Source organism: Oryx dammah, unplaced genomic scaffold, assembly GCF_014754425.2.
Source record: "Oryx dammah isolate SB20612 unplaced genomic scaffold, SCBI_Odam_1.1 HiC_scaffold_2, whole genome shotgun sequence".
NCBI classification, from domain to species: Eukaryota; Metazoa; Chordata; class Mammalia; order Artiodactyla; family Bovidae; genus Oryx; species Oryx dammah.
The window spans coordinates 197,751,580-197,773,429 of NW_024070186.1; the positions used below are offsets into that span (position 1 = coordinate 197,751,580).

Genomic DNA, 21,850 nt, shown 5'->3' on the forward strand with positions numbered 1-21,850 from the left:
GTGCCCGCGCGAGCTCACGCCCTCCACAGTGCCCGCGCGAGCTCACGTCCTCCACAGTGCCCGCGCGAGCTCACGTCCTCCACAGTGCCCGCACGAGTTTACGTTTCCACCAGCAGTGTGAAGGGTTCCCTTCTCTCCACACCCTCTCCAGCATGTGTTATTTGTAGACTTTCTGGTAACTGCCGTTCTTACCGACGTGAGGTGGGGCCCGAGCAGTTTTCATTCGCGTTTCTCTGAGCATCTTTCACGTGCTTGTTGGGTGTCTGAGTGTCCGAGGCGTTTCTGCGTTCGCTCTCCTGAGCCAGGTGTTGAGCTGGAGGCGTGGGTTCAGGTTGAGGCTCAGTGCTGTGGAGAGGAGGGGAGTGACCTTAGAGCCCACCATCACTGTCTTTTCGTCGTTTCCCTGTCTGTGAAATGGAACCAGTGAGCAACGGGGCTGCCGCGAGCGGTGGCCTGATCGTCCCCCTGGAGGAGGTTCGACACCGGAGGCGCCGTGCCCGTGGCGCCTGCTGTGCCCCTGCCGCCATCCGCACGCGTGGCGTCTGAGAGGCGGGAGGAAGCGAGCGGGGCAGCCGCTCTTCCTCCTCACTTCACATCCTCCGCGTGGCAGTGATGCGATGCACCGACGCGGTTTTTACAGGCGAGGGCTGCCACGCATGACGTCCCCAGTGCTGCGTGGCCGGCGGCTGGCTGTGCTGTGAGCCCACCCCCGTCGTCCAGGGGCCTCGCAGGCCCTGACTCGCCTGGCTCCGAGGTCCGCCAGGGGCTTGCCTGGCGCTGGGCCGGCGCCTAGGGTCAGAGCCCTGCCCCCTGCAGGCACACTCCGCTGACCCTGTGTGTTCTCGTCCCCCCAGGACGCCAGAGGACCTGTCTAGGTTCATTGTGGAGCTGCAGCAGCGCGAGCTGGCCCTGAAGGACAGAAACAGCTCTATCACTAGCAGGTAGGCCTGGCGGCCGCGCTTATCTAACAACATGCTTGCTTTGGAGAGGGCTTGCGGGTGAGTGTACCCCCGGCTTCGTGGAGTGGGGCAGGCACTGTGGATGTGTGCTGTCCCTCGTCCCGCCCCGCCGCACCGAGGCCCTGCTGAGGCGGCGGTGGGCATGCTGTCTTCCAGATGCTATGGCCCATCAGCCCGGGGGCCCTGGGGCGGCTCCTGGGGCTCCAGGGTCTGGGTGGAAGGCCGCGCTCCCTGCCAGGAGTGTTTGCGTCCTTGTGGCTGCCTGGGCTCTGAGCGGCCCTGGAACCCCGTGCTGAAGCCTCTGACGCTTGTGTGTGCGGAGACTCGGGCCCTCAGGGAAGGCACTCATAGCAGCACAGCTGGGCCACTCGTGTGTCCTGCGCCCGGGGGTCCAGGGCAGGCAGCTCTGCCTCCTGCAGGGCCGGGCCTCCTCCACGCCCGGGGGTGCGGTGTGTCCTGTGCCTGCTCTCACTCAGACGCCTGCTGGTGTCCCAGGGTTCAGTTCAGCTCTGCCGTGGCCCCCCGGGCCAGCTGGGCCCCATGGGTGAGGCTCGGTCCTATAACGCGCGCCTGCGCATCCATCTGACCGAGAGTGCAGGGTCCTCCCCGCCTCTGATCAGGTGCTGGCACGATGGCCAGACCTCAGGAAAGCTCTCTGTCTTGGATCACGGGTTTACTGTGAAGCGTGCAGCCGGGTCAGCTGGACGGGAAGAGATGCCCCAGGCTTGTGTGGGGCGGGGGGCAGGGCTGCCCTCCCAGTGCTGCCTCGTGTCCGCCGCCACGGAGGCCCCCCTTCAGGTTTCTGCGAGTTTCCTGCTTGGTTAAGTCTCGGCCATTGGTGACGTCCTGGGTCTCCAGCCCACTCCCCTCCCTGGGGGTGGGGGCCCAGGTGTAACTTCCCGCCTCTCTTCCCGGCGTTGGTTCCTCTGGCACCCCCCACCCACTCCCCCGCCCCAGCCCCACGCTGCCCAGGGGTCTGGCCGAAGGGACACTCTCGTCATTCACTGTTCAGGAAATTGCAGGGCTTTGCAGAGCTCTGTGCCAGGAAAGGGGAGCACGCCCACGTGCCGGCCTGCTCCTCCTGAGCCACGCCTGGGCCTGCCCACTGCTGTCCGCCTCCCTCCTCTGGGACCCAAGCAGGCTTCTCTCACGTGCAGGGTGGCTGCCCACATCCTGGGTGTCGAGTCAGAGGCAGGAGGAGAGGCCTCTTCCCTTTTGGAACAAGGAAACCTCTCCTATTAGGACCCTCACTGCTGGCAGACTCCTCCCAGTCACTCTCCCTGCCCCCGACTAGGTGCCCACGGAGGATGGGGTTCCCGCTTAGAGGAACTAGCGGGAACTAGTTGGTTCCCACTTAGAGTCACTGGAAAGTGTACCGCTGCATGAGGTCAGCCCCTGCAGTGAGTGAAGGGCTCAGCGGGCGGCTGAAAGGATGGTGACCAAGAGGGACCTTGGAGGCTCAGCCTCGCCCTGACGGGCTGGTGGGAGGGGGTCTGTGAGGTCAGCCTGCGGGCTATGGTCAGCCCCCGAAGCCTCACCCCCTATGCAGACTGCATGTTAATAGTTTATTAATAACCAAAGGAAGGTTTTCTTATATGGGGGGCTGATGTCACTTTGAAAATTGCTTTTAAAAGCATCTGGTTATGTTGGACATAATCACATCAGTTTAGTTTAAAAACCTCAAATGATAAAGATTGCCTTTTGCTTTCAAAGTTGCTGTCAGATGAAACGGGCATTAAAAGTGATTTGAAATTAAAGCTCTAACATTTTTCCAGGCGATCCTCTTCATTTTACTTTGAATTTGAAACAGAATGAGCTATTAGAGGAAAGGAAACTTGTCTGCATCTTTCTCCCACCAAACTGTGAGGTGCTTTCTAAAGTTCTGCTTGAGCAGCAGCGGGAAAGTCAGCCTCTCAGAGCTGAGTGTAGCTCTGGTCTGTGGTCCTAGATGGTGAGTCAGTCGGCCCGTCTCTTCTGTGGGGTGGGTTTAGAAATGGGCTCGCATTACAGGGAGCGGTCCCCCACAGCGGGGAGGTGGTCTGGGGGATTGGGGGCCCCTCGTCCACCTCTCAGGACCCTTGGGTTCCCTCTGGGAGCCAGTGCAGCTGCCCCAGGAGCAAGGGCATCTCAGGCCTCCTGAGGAAGAGCTTCACCTCTTCGGCAAGGCGGCCAACCTGCCTGACAGGTCCTGGGAGTGGAGGGGAGGGGAGGGGAGGTGTGGCGCCTCGGACCGTGGGCCTGGGCTGGATCGTCGGCCAGGGCCGGGGCACCCTTGGTCTTGTCCTCATGCCGCCGACGGCCACGCGGATGGGCGGTCTTGGCCGTGCGCCCGTCTCGGGAGCACGTCTCGTGTGCGGGCACGGAGCACTGTCCCCTTCCTCCCAGGGAGGCCCCCCTCATCCGGCGACAGAAAGCATGGGAGGAGCCAGGGGTCGCCTGAGGGCCTCAGGCCCTGGGAGCGGGTGAGGTTCCGACCCCGTCTGTTGGTGGTGGAGTCACGTGCAGGCCCCTGTAGGGAGGTGCCAGGCTGGGGTCCTGTGCCCTCGGGGCCCTGGCCGCGCAGAATAGAGGGCTGTGGGCAGCGCCGTGCTCACAGGTGGCACACCAGCGCTGCTATGCTGGGGGTGTTCCTGTGGAGGCCAGGAGACGTCGCGAGGCGGGAGGGGCTGACGTCACTCCCTCGAGTCTTTGAAGGCAGCTGGGCAGACTCCAGGCTAGACCAGGAGAGATGCCTTGGCAGGAGAGCGGAAGCTGGGCTCTGCCCGGCTCCAGGCAGGCGCGCTCTGGCCGGAGGCTCTGGGCGCTCTTTTGAGGACGAGGCGAGATGGTGGGAGGAACCTCGGCATCAGCCACGCTAAGGAAACAGGTGGTTCGCGGGTGGCACCGGGAAGTCCTCCGTGGCCTTGAGTTCCAGCCGACGTCCTGCCGGGCAACCTTGGGGGGAGCTGCTGTTGGCGGGCCTTTCTGTGAGCAGGGTGCCCTGGCCCGGTGGGCTGGTCTCCGCTTTCCGCACCGTGGTCCTCCTGGGACAGACAGCTCCAGAGGCGCTGTTGGTCGCTGGTAACAGCGGCCTGTCGGTGCCCGCCTTTGGACTGGGGTTTAATCGCAGCCCAGGGAACCTTGCCTTTCACCCGTGGCTACCCGGCGCTGGTCTTGGTTCCTGTGGGGCCGTGCTGAGGGTGCAGGCTTTCCCTGTGCAGGGGTGGCGGGCTCACAGTGTCTCCCCTGAGCCCTGCATGATGGTGCTGTCTCTGCCCCCCAGCAGAGTGCTGAGCCCCGTGTCAGACAGATAGGAAGCCGTGGAGGCAGGATTTGCATCCTGGTCTGCGCGTCCTGGAGCTCCACGTCGTTATTTGAGGCTGGAGCCAGGACCTGGAGAGGGGCTAGGTGTGGCTGCAGAGAACCCTTTGTCACGCGTTGCTCTGCGCAGTGGAGCTATGCGTCGTGGGCCTGCAGGAGTGACGTGTCTGGCCAGGCCCTCGGTGCAGATCCGGGGGACCTGCTGTGGGAGCGGGTGAGGGGAAGCTGAGCGGCCTTGGGGGCTCTGCGCGCCTGCTGAGTCCGGCTCTGTGAGGCGCTGGTTCCTCTATTCACTCCGCCTGTTCACACCCAACGCATGCTCCAGCTCTGGGCTGCTCTGATTACTGCAGTTTGTTCTGAAGATCAGTCTTCCCCGCTTTGGGCTATACGTGTCTCAGAAGAGCCCTTGGCTTCAAGCTGTTAGTGTTTGAGAAGCCCGGCAGCGCCAGGGGCTTCCCAGGTGGCGCTCGTGGTAAAGACCCCGCTTACCAACGCAGGGGACGTAGCAGACGCAGGTGCAGTCCCTGGGCAGGAAGAGCCCCTGGAGAAGGGCTTGGCACCCCGCTCCAGTGTTCTTGCCTGGGAAATCTCATGGATGGAGGAGCCTGGTGGGCTACAGTCCATGGGATCGCAGAGTCGGACACGACTGAAGCAACTTAGCACGCAGTGCCCGGAGCCCTGGGGAAAGTGACTTCAGGGTAGCGCAGGGCAGGCAGTGGTGAGTTTCCCAGCAGGCAGATTAGGAGTGAGCAGCTATATCTTTTGTGTGTGTGTCTGTGTGTGTCTGTGTGTGTGTGTTGAGCAGGTATATCTTGTGTGTGTGTCTGTGTGTCTGTCTGTGTGAGTCTTTGTGTGTGTGTGGCGGGGTGGGGTAGGGGGCAGACAGGCTGGAAGAGTTTGCACACGTGGACACACCTGAAAGATGGGGCTGCTGTGTTTGCTGTGGCCCCACTGTGACAAGTGAGACAGAAAGACAGGCTGGGGTTTTGGTAAGAGCTTGTGGATGGTGGGCTTGCTTCTCATGTCGCCGGAAAACTTAGCAGAAGAGCAGGTGAAGGCAGCAGGAGCTGGAAATGCAGCTTTGGACGCTGAGGACTGTTAGAAAAGTGTGCGCAGCGTGGAGAGGGCGGTTGGCCTGCGGGCTGTAGCCAGGGTAGCGTCTAGACGGGGCGCCCCTTCCAGGTGGGTGGGGATACGACGCCACCACAGCCTGCGGCTGACCAGGCGGGCAGAGACATCTGCCAGAGAGCCGCCCTGCGGTCCTCCTCGCCCTGGACGCGGGCATCTGTGGGGCGGGCGGGCGCCAGCCGGCTCCGTGCCCCCAGCGCCCTCGCCTGGCATGTGCCCCCTGCCCCCGCCCTCAGGTGTCCCAGGCAGCCGCCCCCTCCCTGCGGGGCCCCTGCCTGCACGGTTCCTGCTGCCTCTGCCTGAGACGGCACTGTGCCCGCCTGCCCTCACCACGCTCCCCGTGTGTTCCCTGGGCCCAGAGGGCTGCCCGCCGCGCTCTGGTTGAGCGAGGGAATGGATGAGTGGTTCGGCTGAGCGCATGGGGGTGTGCCAGGCAGACAGAGTGAGGCCTGTGGCGTGGGAGCCTGTGCTCTGCCTGTCCCGGGGCACCAGGCTGGACATCAGGCTGGCAGGAGCCCAGGGCAGGCTCTGCATGGGTCAGCTGGCCCCTGACCGTGCCATCCTGCCGGGCAGCCAGGGTGCCATTGAGGGGCCAGGCTGCGCCGTCGCGCGTGGTTCCCCAGCCCCACGGACTGGCCCCGACTCGGTGATCTCCCTCGACTGGAGACGAGGCGCTGTGCTGCTGCTGCAGGTCCTGGACAGCCCGCCTCAGCTTCCTGCCAGGGTGGCTGTGTGCGCCCTCTGGGCACCCTCCCGACCCTCTGTCCCCACTGGAGGGGGCAGGGCCAGGCAGGGAGGGCATGGGAGCCCCAGGCCGTTGAGGGGTGTGCCCCGTCCCATGCGGGAGCTGCCGGAGGACGCGCTGGCCCTCCCCGCCAGCTCTCCTGCTCGTCCTGGCCATCACCGTCTCTGCAGCGGTGGCCCCGGGGTTCTCAGTGTTGGAGATGGACGCTCAGCTCTTGTTGCCACGTGACCTAATGGCCTTTGGCAGGAGGTGTGGAACCAGAGGCGTCTGGCAGCTGGTCTCCACGTGTTCTTCCTGGTGGTCATGGGTGTGTGGGCTCCATGGCCCTGTGAGGCACTGGCCGTGGGCTCGACGGCAGCAGAGCAGCAGGCTCTTGCTCAGGCCGCGTGCCTTCGGCTGGTCGCTCACGGGGCTCCGGGGGCCCAGGCGCGCTTGGAGATGCAGGCAGCCGTCCTCCTGTAGCTGCCCCGGCTCCGCGTCATCTCGGGGGATGTTTTCTGGGTTTTTGTTGTCTTCCACAGTTCTGGCTGGATCTACCAAGGTGAGAGCTACTCTCTCTAAGAACCGTTTCCTGGCCTAGTTGGTAGCCAGGAGGTGACAAACAGATCTCTCCTGGCTGTCTGCTCGTACCCTCGTCCCTTTATTCCTCAGACCTCCCTCCTTGCTTGGGACTCGTGGCAGGGAGTCGCAGCGCCGCTGTGCAGTGGGGGTGCAGTGGGGGTGCGGGCCTCCGTCCGGCTGAGGGTCTGCGCCCGCCTGCAGTTCCGTGTTTGGACGTGAGGTGGTGCCTGCAGCCCTCTGAGCCACTTGCTCTGACTCTCAGAACCTCCTCTGTGGCCTCCCCGGAGGGAGGGCTATTCCAGGCTATAAATTCTGCGGCCAATTACAGAGGACGGGCGCGCGCGGGAGGGCGGTGCCTGGAGGCTCCTTGGGTGAGGGCCCTCTGCAGATGCGTCCCTGGGAACGGTGTCTGTGTCCTCTCCTTGAGCGGTGGATTCCGGGCCTCCAGCTGCTTCCCCATCAGTGTGGGCGAGGCCTTTGGGGTGGGGCCCCGCACCATCCCCCTTAGGGTGGGCATGGACCTCCAGTGCTGATGGCTCTTCTGGTTTTGGCCCCGAACCTCAGGAGCTGCTGTCACTTTCTAGACTGTGGCCGCCTGGCTTCTGTCCCTGAGACCAAGCCCCATCACCCTGAGGGAGACCCCGGTCCATCCAGGGTCCTGGTGGTGCCAAGCCCACAAGGGGCCCCACTGGCAGCACCGGTGGTCTTGCCCAGGCTCATGTGAGGGCGAGGCAGGGGCTGTGTGTGGAAGCCCATGGCTGCAGTTGGCACTCTGGTGGCGCAATCCCTGAGGCTCCCCTGGCGCTGGGCGTGGCGGCTCCTCCTCCGCCTGGTCTCTGTGGGGTCAGCGCTGGGCGCCCAGCTCTTCTCCAGGTCAGTGAGAACAGAGACCGCGCGCTGGGCTCCCACAGGCTCAGGCTCGGCAGGTCTGCGGGGGCGGCTGCGCTCTGTGTTCCCTGCAGGCACCTGTGGAGCCGAAGCTGCTGGTCCAGGGACCACGCTTGGAGCAGCAACAGCTCGTCCTCCCTGGGTTCCTGTCGCACGGAGAGAGGCCTGCTCACTGCTTTCCCACCAGCGTCTTCCGAGAAGTCTCCTAAAGGCCCGTGAGCTCCCTGGAGGGAGGGAGGCTCTGTTCTGTTAGGGGTTGTCAGCCTCTTGCTTTGAGGTGCTCACTTCCTGTGGACACACACACGGGTGCTACCCCCTGGGGGCTGTGGCCCACAGAGGCCCTGGCATCGCTGGCTGAGGACTGTGGCCAACCCCCAGGCCCTCTGCTGTGGCTCTGGGCCTCGGGTGGGCCTGTGGCCGAATCTGCTCAGCATGGCTGGTAGTCAGATGCCCTGCCTCTGACCCTGGAGGGGGCCCTGTACTCACGTCCCAAGGGTGACCTTGTCCTCATGGGCTCTCTGGCCCTGCTTGGGGTGGAGGACGCGGCTCTCACTGGGGCGCCCCGCCCTGCCGTCCGCCTGGCGGGCAGAGTGGACGCTGCCGGGGAGAGTGAGCAGTCTGAGCTTGCACCGCCAGAGACGCTCGGTTTGGTCCGTGGCTTTGGACAGGAGAGGGCAGAGCAGGGGCCTGGGAGGCAGTGCGGGTGGCCCGAGGGGCAGGGCCTGCTGGCGGAGGTGCTCCTGGGACGCGGCTGCGCGCCGCCCCCCCGCGAGCAGAGGCTGCGCCCCGCGTCCTCGCCTCAGCCAGGCTGTGTCGTCTTCTCAGCAAGATGAGGCGCTAATACTTCACACCCAGACTGTTTTCTTGCAGGCTTTGCATTTCCATATTTAAACACCATTTACATATTCATGGGCCTTTTAAATAAGTTTTTATTGTTAAGAGATGTGGAAGTGGATAAAATGTGAAACTCCCCCTTTTATTCAAGCACTGGAAAAAATGCTCATCCCCGAATCGACATCCGTTTGAGTGGTGAGTTCTGTGGCGGTGGCTGTGGGAGGATCGCCCTGGGGGCAGCGCGTGCCCGGACGTGCCTGCCCGTCCCGCGGAGGCAGACGCTGCGCCCGGGGGCCCACCTGAGCGCTGACGGCCTCACCGGCTTCTCTCTGGGGGCAGGATGTTTGGTGTGGACGTGGCCAGGCCTCTCCCCGCAGTGTCCCAGGCAGGCTCTGGCGGACGGATCCGGGCTGTTCCTCAGCATGCGATGGGCCCTCCCCTGCCGCTGTCCCCTGCTCACTGTCAGAAGTGCTTGCGCCTGGCTCCAGCGTGGCCGCGCCTTTGAGGCAGCTGGGTGTGGGGAGAGTGCCCGGCCCTGGTTAGGGTGTGGCCTTCTGCTGCTCTGCTGCCCCCGGGTGCAGGGTGGGGCCGGGAGGGCCAGCTGTGCCAGGGCCTCTGTCTGCGGGGGGAGCGGCCCCTGCCCTCCTCTTTGCCGGGCTGTTACCAGGTCACTGAGGACGTGTGAGGGGCTGGCCTGCGGCCGGCTGGACAGTCTTCCCGTTTCTTCACGTCCGGCCACGAGTGAGGTTGGGTGCGCCTTTGCTTCCTGTGTGTGGGTGGCGGGGAGCCAGCTGGAGACCCCAAGCACTGACCAGGTCGGGGAGCCCTGGGAGGGCACCTGAAGGGGCCGGTGGGGTCCGATCTTAAGCCAGGCATGGCTCCTGGGACTGACCAGGTGCTCCGGGGCTGTAGCCGTGTGGCTTGGTGTGTGTAGAGGGGCCTCTGGGGGGCTCTTCAGAGCAGCAGCCTGGACAGTCCTCGGAGACCCCGGGAGACTGAGGCTTGTTTAGACCCAGACCGCAGAGCTCCCGACCTTCACCTGAAATTGTATCATCTCAGAGAGGCCTTTCTAAGTGGTAAACAAAGTCAGAGTCATGGGTTATGGTCTGTTTTATCTTTGTGAACTTGTGGCCACGAGATCGCGGCCTGAAGGCTGCCTCCCCGCACCATAAACCCGCAGCATTGCCTGCTCTCTTGGCTTTCTTGGAGACAGACCGAGTGACAGGCATTTGGTGAGGGCTCTGCTGGGAGCCCTCGTGTGAGCTGAGGTGCTGTCAGCTTTCGTCAGCCTGGCCAAGTGGACGCCTGGCCTCCGGAGACTGGGGTGTCGGAGGCGCGGCTCCCCAGCCGCGGGTGTCGCCTCTCTCCACGTGGGGACCTCACACGGCATGGCCTGGGGCGTCCCCGGCTGGACTTCTTGTGGCTGCTGGGGTTCACAGGACGCGTCCTGAGCCACCGCCCAGCCTCCGGGACTGTTTGAACGACAGCTTCTTCCAGTGCGCCTGTTCTTTGCCCCTCACTGGTGCACACTCAGGGCTGCGGGCCGTCGCCAGAGGCAGGTTCCTCCAGAGACGGGAGGCAGGCCTGGCCGGAGAGCCAGGTTGCACTTCCAGGCCAGTTACCTGACTCTGTGGTCCAAGGGGCATTGGCCCCATCGGCTGAAGGCAGAGGGGACCCCTGGGCACACCTCTCTTGGACCGCAGGCCCGGGACGCAGAGGAGGGAAAGCTGTCCTGCGTGCAGCCCTGGCGGAGGGCAGTGGGGCTGTGACCGCAGAAAAGTGAGGTGACGGTCCTCAGCCAGGCTCAGCCAGCGGGCAGGTGGCCCGGGGATCCCTAATCTACTTTGTGACGATTCCGTTAGAGAACAGGCCTGGCTCAGAGCCCTCAAGTAAGAAAATGCCATCTGGCACGCCCCTGCGGTTGAAGAGGCGCCGGGGTCCCCTCCACCCTGGGGAGGCGGGCAGGGCCCTCTGTACCGGCTCCCTCCACAGGTGCGCTAGAATCTAGGTTTCCACAAACGCTTGGATGAAGCAGAAGTGCGTAATTCTTGAATGTTGTTTGCCGTTGGATGAGGAGATGGTGAAGAGATCCTGTGGTTGGTCCCTGACTCTTGGTGCTTCGGAACGAAGCGTCCGTGTCTCACTGGAAGAGATTCGGGGCGGCCAGCCGGGGCGAGCAGAGACTTCGCTCGTGGCAGGGGCCCGTGCAGATGGTCACGCCCTCGATCGGCCGTCTGCGGAGGTCGAAGGTGGGGTCCTCGGGCCTGAGGCTCAGGTTTTCTGTGCCCCTTGACTTCCGGGCAGGAGGGGTGTCAGCGTCTTTCTGACGCTGCTCTCAAGTGTCCTGACACTTTGTGTGAACTCTGGGAGCCCTGAGCCGGAGAACTTCCTACTCAGCCGTGAAGCCCTGCTGGCACTGGCTCGTTTGAAAGAACAAGCCCAGGAGAGCGCACACTGGTTCTCGCTGTGCAGTGCGGCATGGCTGCTCTCCGGCGTGCCAGGCAGTCCCGGGCACTCCCCTGCCTCACTCGGCAAACCTCTGCAGGCTGGTCCTCTGGCTCTCAGTGGCCACGGGACCCCCCCGTCGCCTGAGGGACGTGGGGCAGAGATGGCGTGGAGCGTGGGGAGGGGGCTGCTCTCTAAGGACGTGGGCATTTTATCACGTTCCTCCACCTGAAATTCAAGGATACCAGCCATTAAGTGTCTGAGAAGCTTTCCGCAGTTGTGGTGTTTCCCGGAAAGGGGTTGTTCCTGTCTCAGAGCACAGCCAGTTTTGCAGGGCGGCAGGGTGGCAGGGTGGCAGGGTGGCAGGGCTGTGTCTCAGGTCCTCAGCAGCAGAGCTGGTTTTCCTTCCAGCTGTTCTTTTTTTTTACTTTACAGTATTGCACTGGTTTTGCCACACACCAGCATGAATCCGCCGCAGGTGTACACGTGTTCCTCATCCTGAACCCCCTCCCACCTCCCCCTTCTAGCTGTTCTTGTTCCTGATGGTCAGTGTGGGAGGCTGCCTTGCTCCAGGTTGCTTCCCACCTGATTCCTGGTTACGTTAAGAACTGGGGCTCTTGGAGCACAGGGGCCGCCATGTGCCTGGAGGGCATAAGACTCTGGGGTCCAGGAGTAGCCCTTAACGAGAGAGGACATGGCCTCCCCAGAGCTCTTACAGTTGCTGGGCTCACTCAGTGGTGACGGCTGCTATCTAAGCGGGCAGAGTTTTATTTATCCTGTGGTGGATAGAGAGGCTGATTTCTTGTCAGATATTTCCATCTTTCATCCAAGTAAGAAACTAGAGGCTTTCTTGCCAAGATTTAGGAACAAGTCAAGGATGTCCAATTTAACTTCATACTGGAAATCCTAGCTAATGCAGTAAGACCAGAAATAGGAGATAAAATGTGCACAGTGGGAGGAAGGATGAAATGAAACTGTTTGCAGATGATATGATTGTTTATATAGGAATCCCGGAGACTCAAGCAAAAAGCTCTTAGGACTAATAAGTGATTATAGCAGGGTTGCAGGCCATAGGTTAATATATTTAAGTCAATGAACATTTAGTTTGAAACTTAAAACATTATGTCACTTATATTAGCGCCAAAACAGATTCTAAAGTAAAAACCAAACAGACTTCTTGTGCAAGGTCTAATGAGGAAAATTATAGACGTCTGAAGAGAGACGCCAAAGGTCTGAAGCAGAGCCACTCCATGTTCATGGATAGGAAGACTCAATCTTGTCATCTTGTCAGTTCTTCTCAGCATGATGTGTGCATTGAGTACAGGCCTAATCAAAACATGGGCAAGCCGACTCTAAAGTTCGTGTGAAGAGCCCAGGACGAGGCAGCACAGCATCGAAGGAGAGGAGCAAGGCTGAAGGACTAGCCTTCCTGCCCGTCCAGGCCTCCCAGACCCCCCAGACCTCTCAGAACCCCCCAGACCCCCCAGACCGCAGAAACCGGGGCAATGCAGTGCTGCGGGGCAGCAGCCAGCCAGCTGCAGGGCAGAGCGAGGCCCCGGGAACACCCGGGGAGGGGCAGCTGGCTTTGTTGAGAGAGAAAAGCAGTCATTTCAGCGAAGGTGCTGGGGCCACCACACGTCCGCACGCCGAACAGGCGCGTGTATCCAGATGCAGACCTCTCACTCTCACACGGATTAGCTCAAAATGCGCTGCAGACCTAAGGGTAACACGCAGGACCTCGACTGTCGTGCACGATGGAGGAGTGGGTGTAGCTGACCCTCAGTTGGGCAGTGACTTTCCAAAAGCAGCGTCAGAGCCACAGTCTGTGAAAGGAAAAGTTGATGAGCAGGACCTCGTTAAAACCATAGAGTTCAGCTCCATGAAGATGCTGTTCAGAGAATGAAAAGACAAGCCTCAGGGTGGGAGAAAGCACAGCTGCCCCTTGAGCAGCGCCGGAGCTGCCCTGCGTGATTCAGAGTCTGCGTCCTGGCTCCAGCCAGCCACAGGCCGTGCCGTTCTCCGGCGTGTACTACCGAGAAGACCCATGTGTGAGTGGAACTGTGCAGTTCAGACTGCGTTGTTCAAGGGTCACCTCTATTTGCAAAACCTGTATGTGCTAAAGGACTGGCATCCAAAATATAAAAAGAACTCTTAAAATCCCAAAGTAAAAGCCAACCCAGTTAAAAAATGAGCAAAAGATCTGGACAGACACCTCACCAAAGAAGATAAACAGAGGCAAATAAGCATATGAGAGGTTCCCACAATGGGTCATCAGGGAGAGACAGATTAAAACAACAGCGAGATACCGGCACAGCCCTGTTAGGATGGGCAGAGCTGGGCACATGGGTGACAGGGCCCCATTGCCACCGGGGGCAACGCCCAGTGCTCCCGGGGGTGCGGGGCGACAGGGCCCCATCTCCGCCGGGAGTGAGCGCGGTGCAGTCGCTCTGGAAGGCCGCGTGGTGTTTCTTAGAGAAGCACGCGTGCTCCCCTGCACTCCAGGACTCAGGGTCCTCGGTATTTACCCAAGAGATGTGAAAACTTAGGTCCACATGAAAACCTGCATGCAGGTGTTTCTGTCACCTTTTTTGATAAATGCCAAAACGTAGGCGCAACCAAGATGTCCTTCAGTAAGTGAATGGTTAACCTGATACATCCAAAGAGTAGAAAGAAGTGAGCTGGCAGGCCATGAGAACACGTGGCGGAACCGTAAGTGCATGTTGTTCAGTGGGAGACGCCAACGTGGAGCGGCACACAGTGCCCGGCTCCAAGCGCCCGGCGGTCGGGGGACGGCAGGGGCGCGGGGTTACCGGGGCCTGCCTGGGGGACGGAGGGCTGGAGAAGGTTTTGGCACAGAGAAACTTCTCTGCGTGACCCAGGGATGGGGCTGCATAACATCGTGCGTTTCTCTGAACCTGTTGAACCTACAGCCCAACAGATGAACCCTGATGTGACATATAGTAACGAGTCCGTTCATTGTGCAACCAGCACCCTGCGCTGGAGCGGGGTGTTAGGGGAGAGTGGGCGGGAGGCTGTAAAGCGAAAACTGCTTTACAAATAATGTCTTAATTTACAACAAAGCAAGACAGATGGGCCTAGAGGAGGAGCTGTCCTGGCGGTCAGGGTCTTGAGGCAAGCACGGATAGCTTGTCCTGCTTCCTGGTGGCCCGGGGGCGTAGGAGAGGCCCCACTGAGTCGGGGCGCGTGGGCCCCAGCTCGGCCGTGGCGGCCGTTCCAGGTGGGGCGTCGGGTGCGGGTGGCCAGGCTCCTCAGCCCATGCCGGCAGGGGTGTTGGGCCCAGGTGACTACCAGCTGCTGTCTGTGGACGCAGACCCGCTGGGCCAGGGCGCAGGGGTGGGTGTGGCTGCCACACCGTTCTGGGCTTCTGGCCTGGTGTGCCACCACCGCTGGGACCCAGGGTGGGGGGCTGGGGTCACGGGAGAGAGAGGCCAGGATGAGGGATGGGGCGGGGACACACCCGAGCTGCTGGGGCGTCTCTCAGACCAAAGCCCAGGGTCCTGCCGGTGCCAGCAGGGTATGCCAGGCCCCCTTTGTGAGCGTGAGCTGGGAGACCCTGGCGGGGCTGCCCATGCCAAGCAGGCCCCCCTGGAATGGGGCTCAGCGGGGAGGGGAGATGGAACTTTGAGTTTCAAATCGGGTTAGGTTCCTTCAATTTAGAATCTTGACTGTTCCTTCTCTGTCCCTGTTGGAGAGCCAAGGCTGCTTAGTGTTCCCTCATTTCTGTGCTCTGCTGATTTTATTGTCTTTCTATATTTTCTTGCCATAAGTGTAACAGATTTTATTATGTATAAACCATTTTTAATATAGCCTCTCATAAAGCCGGAGGAACGAGGGGGATTATGCCTTGGCAGCCCTCAGAACGCACGCGTGTCCTTCCATTTTTAAGCCTCTGGGTCAGGCCTCCCTGGAGCCTTCCTGACATGGCCCTTGCCCAGCCTTCCAAGGGAGGGGGCGGGAAGGACAAGGTCCTTTCCTGGGTGCCGTCTTCATTGCAGGTGCCCCCGGGTGGGGCTCGGGTGTCTCAGCTCTGTTTGCCTGGTCACCTGCCCCTCCCGCATGAGGTTGGAAGAGGACTCTGGCTCGGAGCTGCCCAGGTCTCCAGCCGTCTCGGCCCGGGACTTGGGGTGCCCAGGAAGGTGTCCTGGGCCTCTGAGGGCAGTACGCAGTCTCAGGGGGTGCCATCCAGGAAAGCTGCTCTGGAGGGGGCGTTCTGGAGCAATTTTGTGATCTGTTTAAATATCCATGACCTTTTGGGTAATTACTCTGTAATGTATTTTATCATTAATTGTAAAATACCTTCACAAATGCCTTTCCAGCAAGTTAACCCTGTCCTCCGAGATTGAGCTGTGTTTCAAACGTGGCTGGCCCTTGAGGCACCTGCAGCTCCTGAGGCCTCAGTCCTCCCGGCCGTGTCCGGCCCTCTCTGTGACGGCCTGGACTTGGCAGGCAGAAGGGGCACAGGAGGGGCACGGGGCAGCCAGGGCATGTGCTGCCCGGGCGTGTGGAGTGCGTGGGTGCCGCTGCGCCCTGGGAGGAGGTCAGGAGAGGGCTGGACCCGCGGTGCTGGGAGCGAGGCTGGCAGGACAAGATGCTGTACCTGCGTCTCCGTGGAGCCTCCTGACTCGCCGCTCGCCCGCTCCTCAGAGACGCTGCTGCGTGTGCTTGCTGGCCGGGGACCAGCTCCTCCTCCCCCGGCCGTCCCGCCTGCAGGTGGAGCTCACTTCTTCACTGTGGATGCCCTGGGGCTGGGCGCGGGCGTCTCAGCTCTGTGGGCTCCATCGACCTCGGATGGGCGGGCCGCAGAGAGCCTGTGTGGCCCTCAGGAGGCCGGCTCCGGGGAGGGAGGTCACTACGAGCTGGAGGTGCCCTGGGCCCCCGTGGCCTGCTCTTCTGTCAGAAGCCCTGGGCGCGGCCTCGTGGCAAAGGCATCCCTGCTCTCCTCTGCTTGCCCGGGGCCCTGGGAGGTGGAGCCCGAGGCAGCGGGGTGCCCTCCTCTCTGCTCCTCTGACGGCGGGCAGTGGCTGCACACAGGACCCTGGGGAGGCTGCAGGCCCCTGTGGGCTCTCGGGAACCAGGGAGCTCCGTTTGCTTCCCCCGCTTTGAGCCGCTGGTCCTGTGGTCTGCTGTGCGGTCTCCTCCTGCCCCGGGGGAGCGTGTCTGCCCACCCGTCTGTGTGTAGACGGCACCTCTAGGGTTATGGGGTGACTCTGCTTTTCTCCCTGGGTGAGAAGAAACGCCCGGGGTTTCCTGTGACCTCCCCTTGTGAAACCAGATTTCCTCGGCATCCTTGTCATCGGCGGATCATGGTGGGGAGGGATGTTACCAGGCAGGAGTGGGTCTCGACAGGTGCCTCCCGGAACCCCCCAGACACAGCTCTCACCCCTACAGAGCAAGCCCTGAACCCTCCCACCCCTGGGGAAGCACGCTCCAGACCCTGAGGGCGGAGCGGCCCTGCTCCTGCCAGCCTCCTGTGTGTCCTTGCCCTCTCCGCCTGGCTGGGCTGGGGTCCCCGCCGGCTCACTGCTCCTGAAGGGGTCCTGCAGGCCTGCCCTGGAGCTGAGTTCCCTCTGGCTCTGGGCTAGAAAGATGGTCAGAATGCTGCCTGCCCTGGGTCCCTGTTGACTCCGCGGGGCCTGTCCTGTTCGTCTCCCTGGCGCCGGCAGGGCCAGCAGCTGCGGCCTTTGCTCTGCGAGGGGGTCAGTTCCAGCAGTGCTTCTCCCTCCCCTGCGACCCCAGATGCCCTTTGCAGCCCCGAGAGGGTGGTGTGCCGCCCCCCGCTGGCAGCTGGGGTTTCCTCCTGCTTCCCGTGGACTTGCGTCCGTGGGGAGAGAAGTGGGGACAAGGGCAAGCAGAGCAGCTGCCTCCTCCTGGGGCCACGGCGGACGGTCCTCGTGCTCCCCGGCCGGCAGAGCGAGGTGGCCGTCGGGCGCCTGTGGGTGAGTGGGGTGGTCCTGGAGGAGCGGCTGCCTGGGCTGCTCCCGGAGCTCCAGGGAAGCGGGGGCTCTGCGCCAGCAGGCAGCCTGGCCGGTGGCCCGGGGCATTCCATCGGAGTGACTGCTGGGGCCCCTGTGGGCCGCTGACCTGGGACGGTGGAGGCTTGGGGCCAAGCCCTTGGCCCCCTGTGACTGTGCGGTCTCCTCCTCAACCCTGGAGGTTAACTGTGTCTGCTGTGTCCAGCGAGCCCCATGTCACATGCCACCCGAGAGGCTGCCCGCCTGCGCTAAGGACTCTTGATTAAACAGCTCCTGTCGGAGAGGTCATCCAGAGCTGCTTCTGACTGTCACCCTCTCGAAATGGCTGCTCGAGTTTTGGCTTCAAGAGTCCTCCTGAGGAGCGACTGCCCTGTGAGAGCCGAGTGCCCAGGTCCCGGCTGGCGGCCTCTCCCTCACGCCCCGGCCCTGGGGCGGGCGGCATCATGTCCCGGACAGTAGCCTGTCCCCCAGGCTGCCAAGCCGTGGAGCCACGGTGCCCAGGTGGAGCGGTGAGGGGAGGTGGCAGGCCTCCTGCTGCAGGGGCTGCTGAGCCAGTGGGCGACACGTGCCGTCCAGCCCCAGAGAGCCGAAGCCGTCCGTCACCAGAGAACTGTGGAGGATGTATGCAGGGTGGAGCCGTCGTCTGGCTTCAGGAAACCTGATTGACTTGGAAACAGTCTGGGGGACCCTTCCGCAGCGCCCAGAGCCCTCCGTGGAGAGGAGCCAAGCTCCTTGGTCCAAGCCAGACGCTGAATTTACTGTGAATTGAAGTAGACTCAGCACATTCTTGTAGCTAATGAATGTGATTAAAATGCATCGTATTTGTTGGGCGCCCTCGTGTGTCAGGACCTTGACAGGTGTTGCTGTGGTGGCCCCCGCAGTGCCAGGGGCTGGACCCGTCCATCCTCAGGCTTTGGGGGAGGCCGAGAGCCGAGGCTGGGGCCAGTGCTGGGAGGTCCAGGACAGAGCCGAGGCTGTCTGTCCCCCCGTCCGGTCGCCCCAGCCGATGCTCTCAGGGCCAGCGAGGCCTCGAGGGCGGTGGGGCTGGTGGGCACCCAGCACCCTTCAGTCTTAGCTGACCCCACCGGGCAGTTTTTTGGGTCCAGCCCCGAGGGAATTCATCCCCGAGAGCCATGGTGACTGGTGGGTTGTCCAGGCGTCTCCCCGAAGTGCTGCGGGCTTGGCAGCCGGGTGCCTCTCCCAGCTGCCTGCGTCCTCCTGAGCGGGCCCACTTCACCTGCGCACCCCCAACCCTGCCTCCCTGCTCCCGGAGCTGTCGCGAGGGGCACCCCCGACTCTTGTGACCCATGGGCTTTAGCCCCCAGCTGATTCTGTCCGTGGGATTCTCCAGGTAATAATACTGATGTGGGTTGTCATTTCCTCTTCACAAATGATGCCCTCCTGTCGGGGAGACCTTGAAGCCGGGGTTCAGGGTCCTGGCCGTGACTGTGCTCTCTTCCCTGGACACGTGGCCTTTGGGCTGCTCTGTGAGGCCCGCAGCATTGCCCACACGGACTGCTTTACTACAGAGCCTCCGTTTCAGTTCGCTTTTCATTGGAGAGGCCCTGTTAGATGTACGGTAGCACCATTTATCAGCTGATTTGCCTGACCTTGTGGAGCTGGGGTTATTTTGAGGTCTGTAGTTTCTAACGAAGCCCCCGCGAAGGTGGGCAGTGTGGTTGTTGCCCCGCCTCTGGGCACTCTGGTGTCCGTGTGGGGCTGACAGCGCGCTAAACTCTGCCACTTGGTCCATCACCACATCCTCAGTGACGTGACTCGCTGAGGCTGGGTTTAAGAGCGGAGACCGGTAGCAGCGGGTGGTCCTCGGAAGTCATCCTGGGCCTTCTTGCACGGGGCTTTCGGAGGAGAGGGTGCCTGTCGTGGCCTTGTGCTGGACGCCTGGCCGGGCCCACGTGCGCGCGGCGGCGGCGATGGCTCCGTACTGCCGCTCACACTGCCCTCCCCCTCTTCCCGACCCAGCCTGGGGACTGCGCTGCCCTAGGACCCGCCAGGGCCAGCGCCTGTGCCCCCGGGCAGGGCGTGCTGCCCCATCCTGTGCATCCTCACCCCGCCCCATGCCTGTGTTGGTGCCTGAGCCTTCATTGTCTTCAGATGCGAGATTTGAAGCTGCCTGTTTCTTGATCCTCTTTTGTGTTGAGTCGTTTGAATATTTGGATCAGTGAATGGGGAGCCTCTGAGTTGCTTCTCGCAGGAACTTTGGGTCAGTTGTTGCTGTTCCGTGGTTAAGTCTGAACTTTTTCTTCAGAAAGAGTTAGTCCTTTTTCTCAGTCTCCAGAGTTTGCTCAAACTCATGTCCACTGAATCGGTGACACCATCCAACCATGTCATCCTCTGTTGTCCCCTTCTCCTGCCTTCAATCTTTCCCAGCATCGGGGTCTTTTCCAGTGAGTCAGTTCTTCCCATCAGGTGGCCAAAGTATTGGAGCTTCAGCATCAGTCCTTCCAGCGAATATTCAGGGTTGATTTCCTTTAGGATGGACTGGCTGGATCTCCTTGCAGTCCAAGGGACTCTCAAGAGTCTTCTCTAGCACCACAGTTTGAAAGCATCAATTCTTTGGTACTCAGTCTTCAGCTCCGATACTTTGGCCACCTGATGCCAAGAGCCAGCTCCTTGGAAAGACCCTGATGCTGGGAGGGATTGAGGGCAGGAGAGGGGGCGACAGAGGACGAGATGGCTGGACGGCATCACCGACTCGATGGACATGAATTAAAGCAAACTCCAGGAGATAGTGAAGGACAGGAAAGCCCGGCGTGCTGCAGTCCATGGGATTGCAAAGAGTCGGATGTGACTTAGTGGCTGAATAGCAACAGCCTTCTTTATGGTCCTGCTCTCACATCCATACATGACCCCTGGAAAAACTATAGCTTTGACTAGATGGACCTTTGTCGGCGATGTCCCTGCTTTTCAATATGCTGTCTAGGTTGGTCGTAGGTTTTCTTTCAAGGAGCAAGCGTCTTTTAATTTCATGGCTGCAGTCACCATCTGCAGTGATTTGGGGGTCCAAGAAAATAAAGTCAGCCACTGTTGCCCTGTCTATTTGCCATGAAGTGATAGGACCGGATGCCATGATCTTAGCTTTTTGAATGCTCAGTTTTAAGCCAACTTTTCCACTCTCCTCTTTCACTTTCATCAAGAGGCTCTTTGAGACAGGCACGGTGGTCTGGTATTTCCATCTCTTTCAGAATTTTCCAGTTTGTTGTGATCCACATAGTCAAAGGCTCTAGCGTAGTCACTGAAGCTGAAGTCAGTTTTTTTTGGAATGCCCTCGCTTTTTCTATGAAACCCTTCTCATCCACTCTCGTTTTAATCATCTCGCCGCATCTCTGCAGCTCCAGGGGCCTGTGTGGAGGTTCTGAACCCCACTTCACAGATGAGAGGCTGAGGGAGTGACTTGGCCACAGTCCACACAGAAGTCCAGTGGAACTGCCTGGGTCTCCTGTGCCCGGCCAGCCTCTGTCCCCAGGCAGGAGCGGTGCTAGGCAGGAAGTAGCTCAGGAGCGCCGTCCCTTCTTATCTGTCTGTAGGAGCACCTGTGTCAGCGGGGAGAGGGACAGCAGCTGGGGCTAATTGGCTGCTTCCAGAAGCCGAATGCTGGCTTGCTTTTGAATAGATGCTCTGAGCTAGCTTTTCAGGTCATCTGTTTTATTGAGATTTTAAGGCTGGACAAATGTCAGGACTCTCTTGATATAATCTCCTTAGTTTATTTCAAGAGCTGCCAGGAAGATCCTGGGAACCATTGGATAGAAACCAGGGCAGAAGCTTGAGCCGGTGTTCCAACAGTGTCTGGGCCTCATGTTGCTCTGCCTGCCTCCTGAGGAAGCCTCTCTCCCGTCTGGGTGCGCGGCTGGCCGTTGGACCCCGGCTCCTGTGTGGGCGCCTCCGAGCCCCACAGCTGTCTTCTCCCAGTTAGGAACCCCGTCCCTTGGAGGGGTTTGTCACCAGCTCAGTTAGCCAGACCCATCCCTGGCTCCCGTGGATGGGTGAGAACTCATAAATACACAGAGGCTGTTTTAAACTCTGTGTCGAAATCCTGTCCTGGAAATACAGGCCCCCAGCTGCTTTGAGGAAGGCCCTGCCATCGGTGACCCCAGTGCCGGTGGGCGGGTGGCCGTGGGGGGACGGGCGGGCTGCAGTGTGTCGCCCTCCCCAGCAGCCACCCCGGGTTAGGAGGGCCCGAGCCCAGGCTGCCTGCAGTGTGCCTGGTCCTCACGGCCCTGGGTCTTGCCTGGGCACTGAGGCACCCCTGGGTGGGGACCTGGGAGTGGCCCCAGCTCCTTCCGAGGTGTCACGGCTCCCGTTCTGCTCGCCCAGGCCCAGATCTGCAGCGTCCGAATCCGGGGCCGCGTGGACCTCCAGCTGCTCCGGTGCTGTCTGTTTGGACTGGGTGGCTGGGCTGGGTGCAGGCTGCGCCCCGGGCCCCCTGGCTCTCAGAGCTGGAGCTGATCTGTACCTGCCCCCACCTCCCAAAGTGGTGAGCACGGCTCCTGGTGGTCTGTGCCGGTCCGTGTCTTAATGGAGGGCCAGGCAGGGGCGCTGGCTCTCTTGAAGAAACTTAGACGCTTTGCCCGAGAAACAGGGTGCTGACCAGCTGTTGGCTTATTTACTCGTCTCTTGGCGTGAATGGTAAACAGCTCTGCCTCTCGGCTCAGCAGGAACAGATGGGAGCCTTTGCCTGATTGATTCCTTACCTGCGGGGCCTCACGGCTGGGGGGAGCCGATCGATTTGGCGCCTCCTGTCAAACCTGCTCTGAAATGGGCTTAATTGCCTCTAGCCCCGAGTGCTCCCGTAAGTCTTGGTTGGAGATGTCGCTGTGCTCAGGCTGCTCTGTCTCTGGGACTGAAGGCTCTCCCCAGGGTGTGTCCTGGGAGCAGCCAGGCTCCTGCCGGCCTAGGAGACCCTGGGATGGCCAGGGGCTTCACTGGGACTGAAGGCTCTCCCCAGGGTGTGTCCTGGACACAGCCAGGCTCCTGCCGGC

General features: G+C 61.4%; 1 protein-coding gene across 2 annotated transcripts in view; it reads left to right on the plus strand.

The window, feature by feature from the left end:
- The window catches only part of MAD1L1 (mitotic arrest deficient 1 like 1), a 241,682-nt gene that overhangs the window by 50,522 nt on the left and 169,310 nt on the right, over window positions 1–21,850 (plus strand). For both annotated transcript variants that reach the window (XM_040267386.1, XM_040267396.1), the window contains one exon: window positions 855–941. In XM_040267386.1, coding sequence (XP_040123320.1) covers window positions 855–941 — 87 coding nt within the window. The remainder of the gene's footprint in view (window positions 1–854; window positions 942–21,850) is intronic.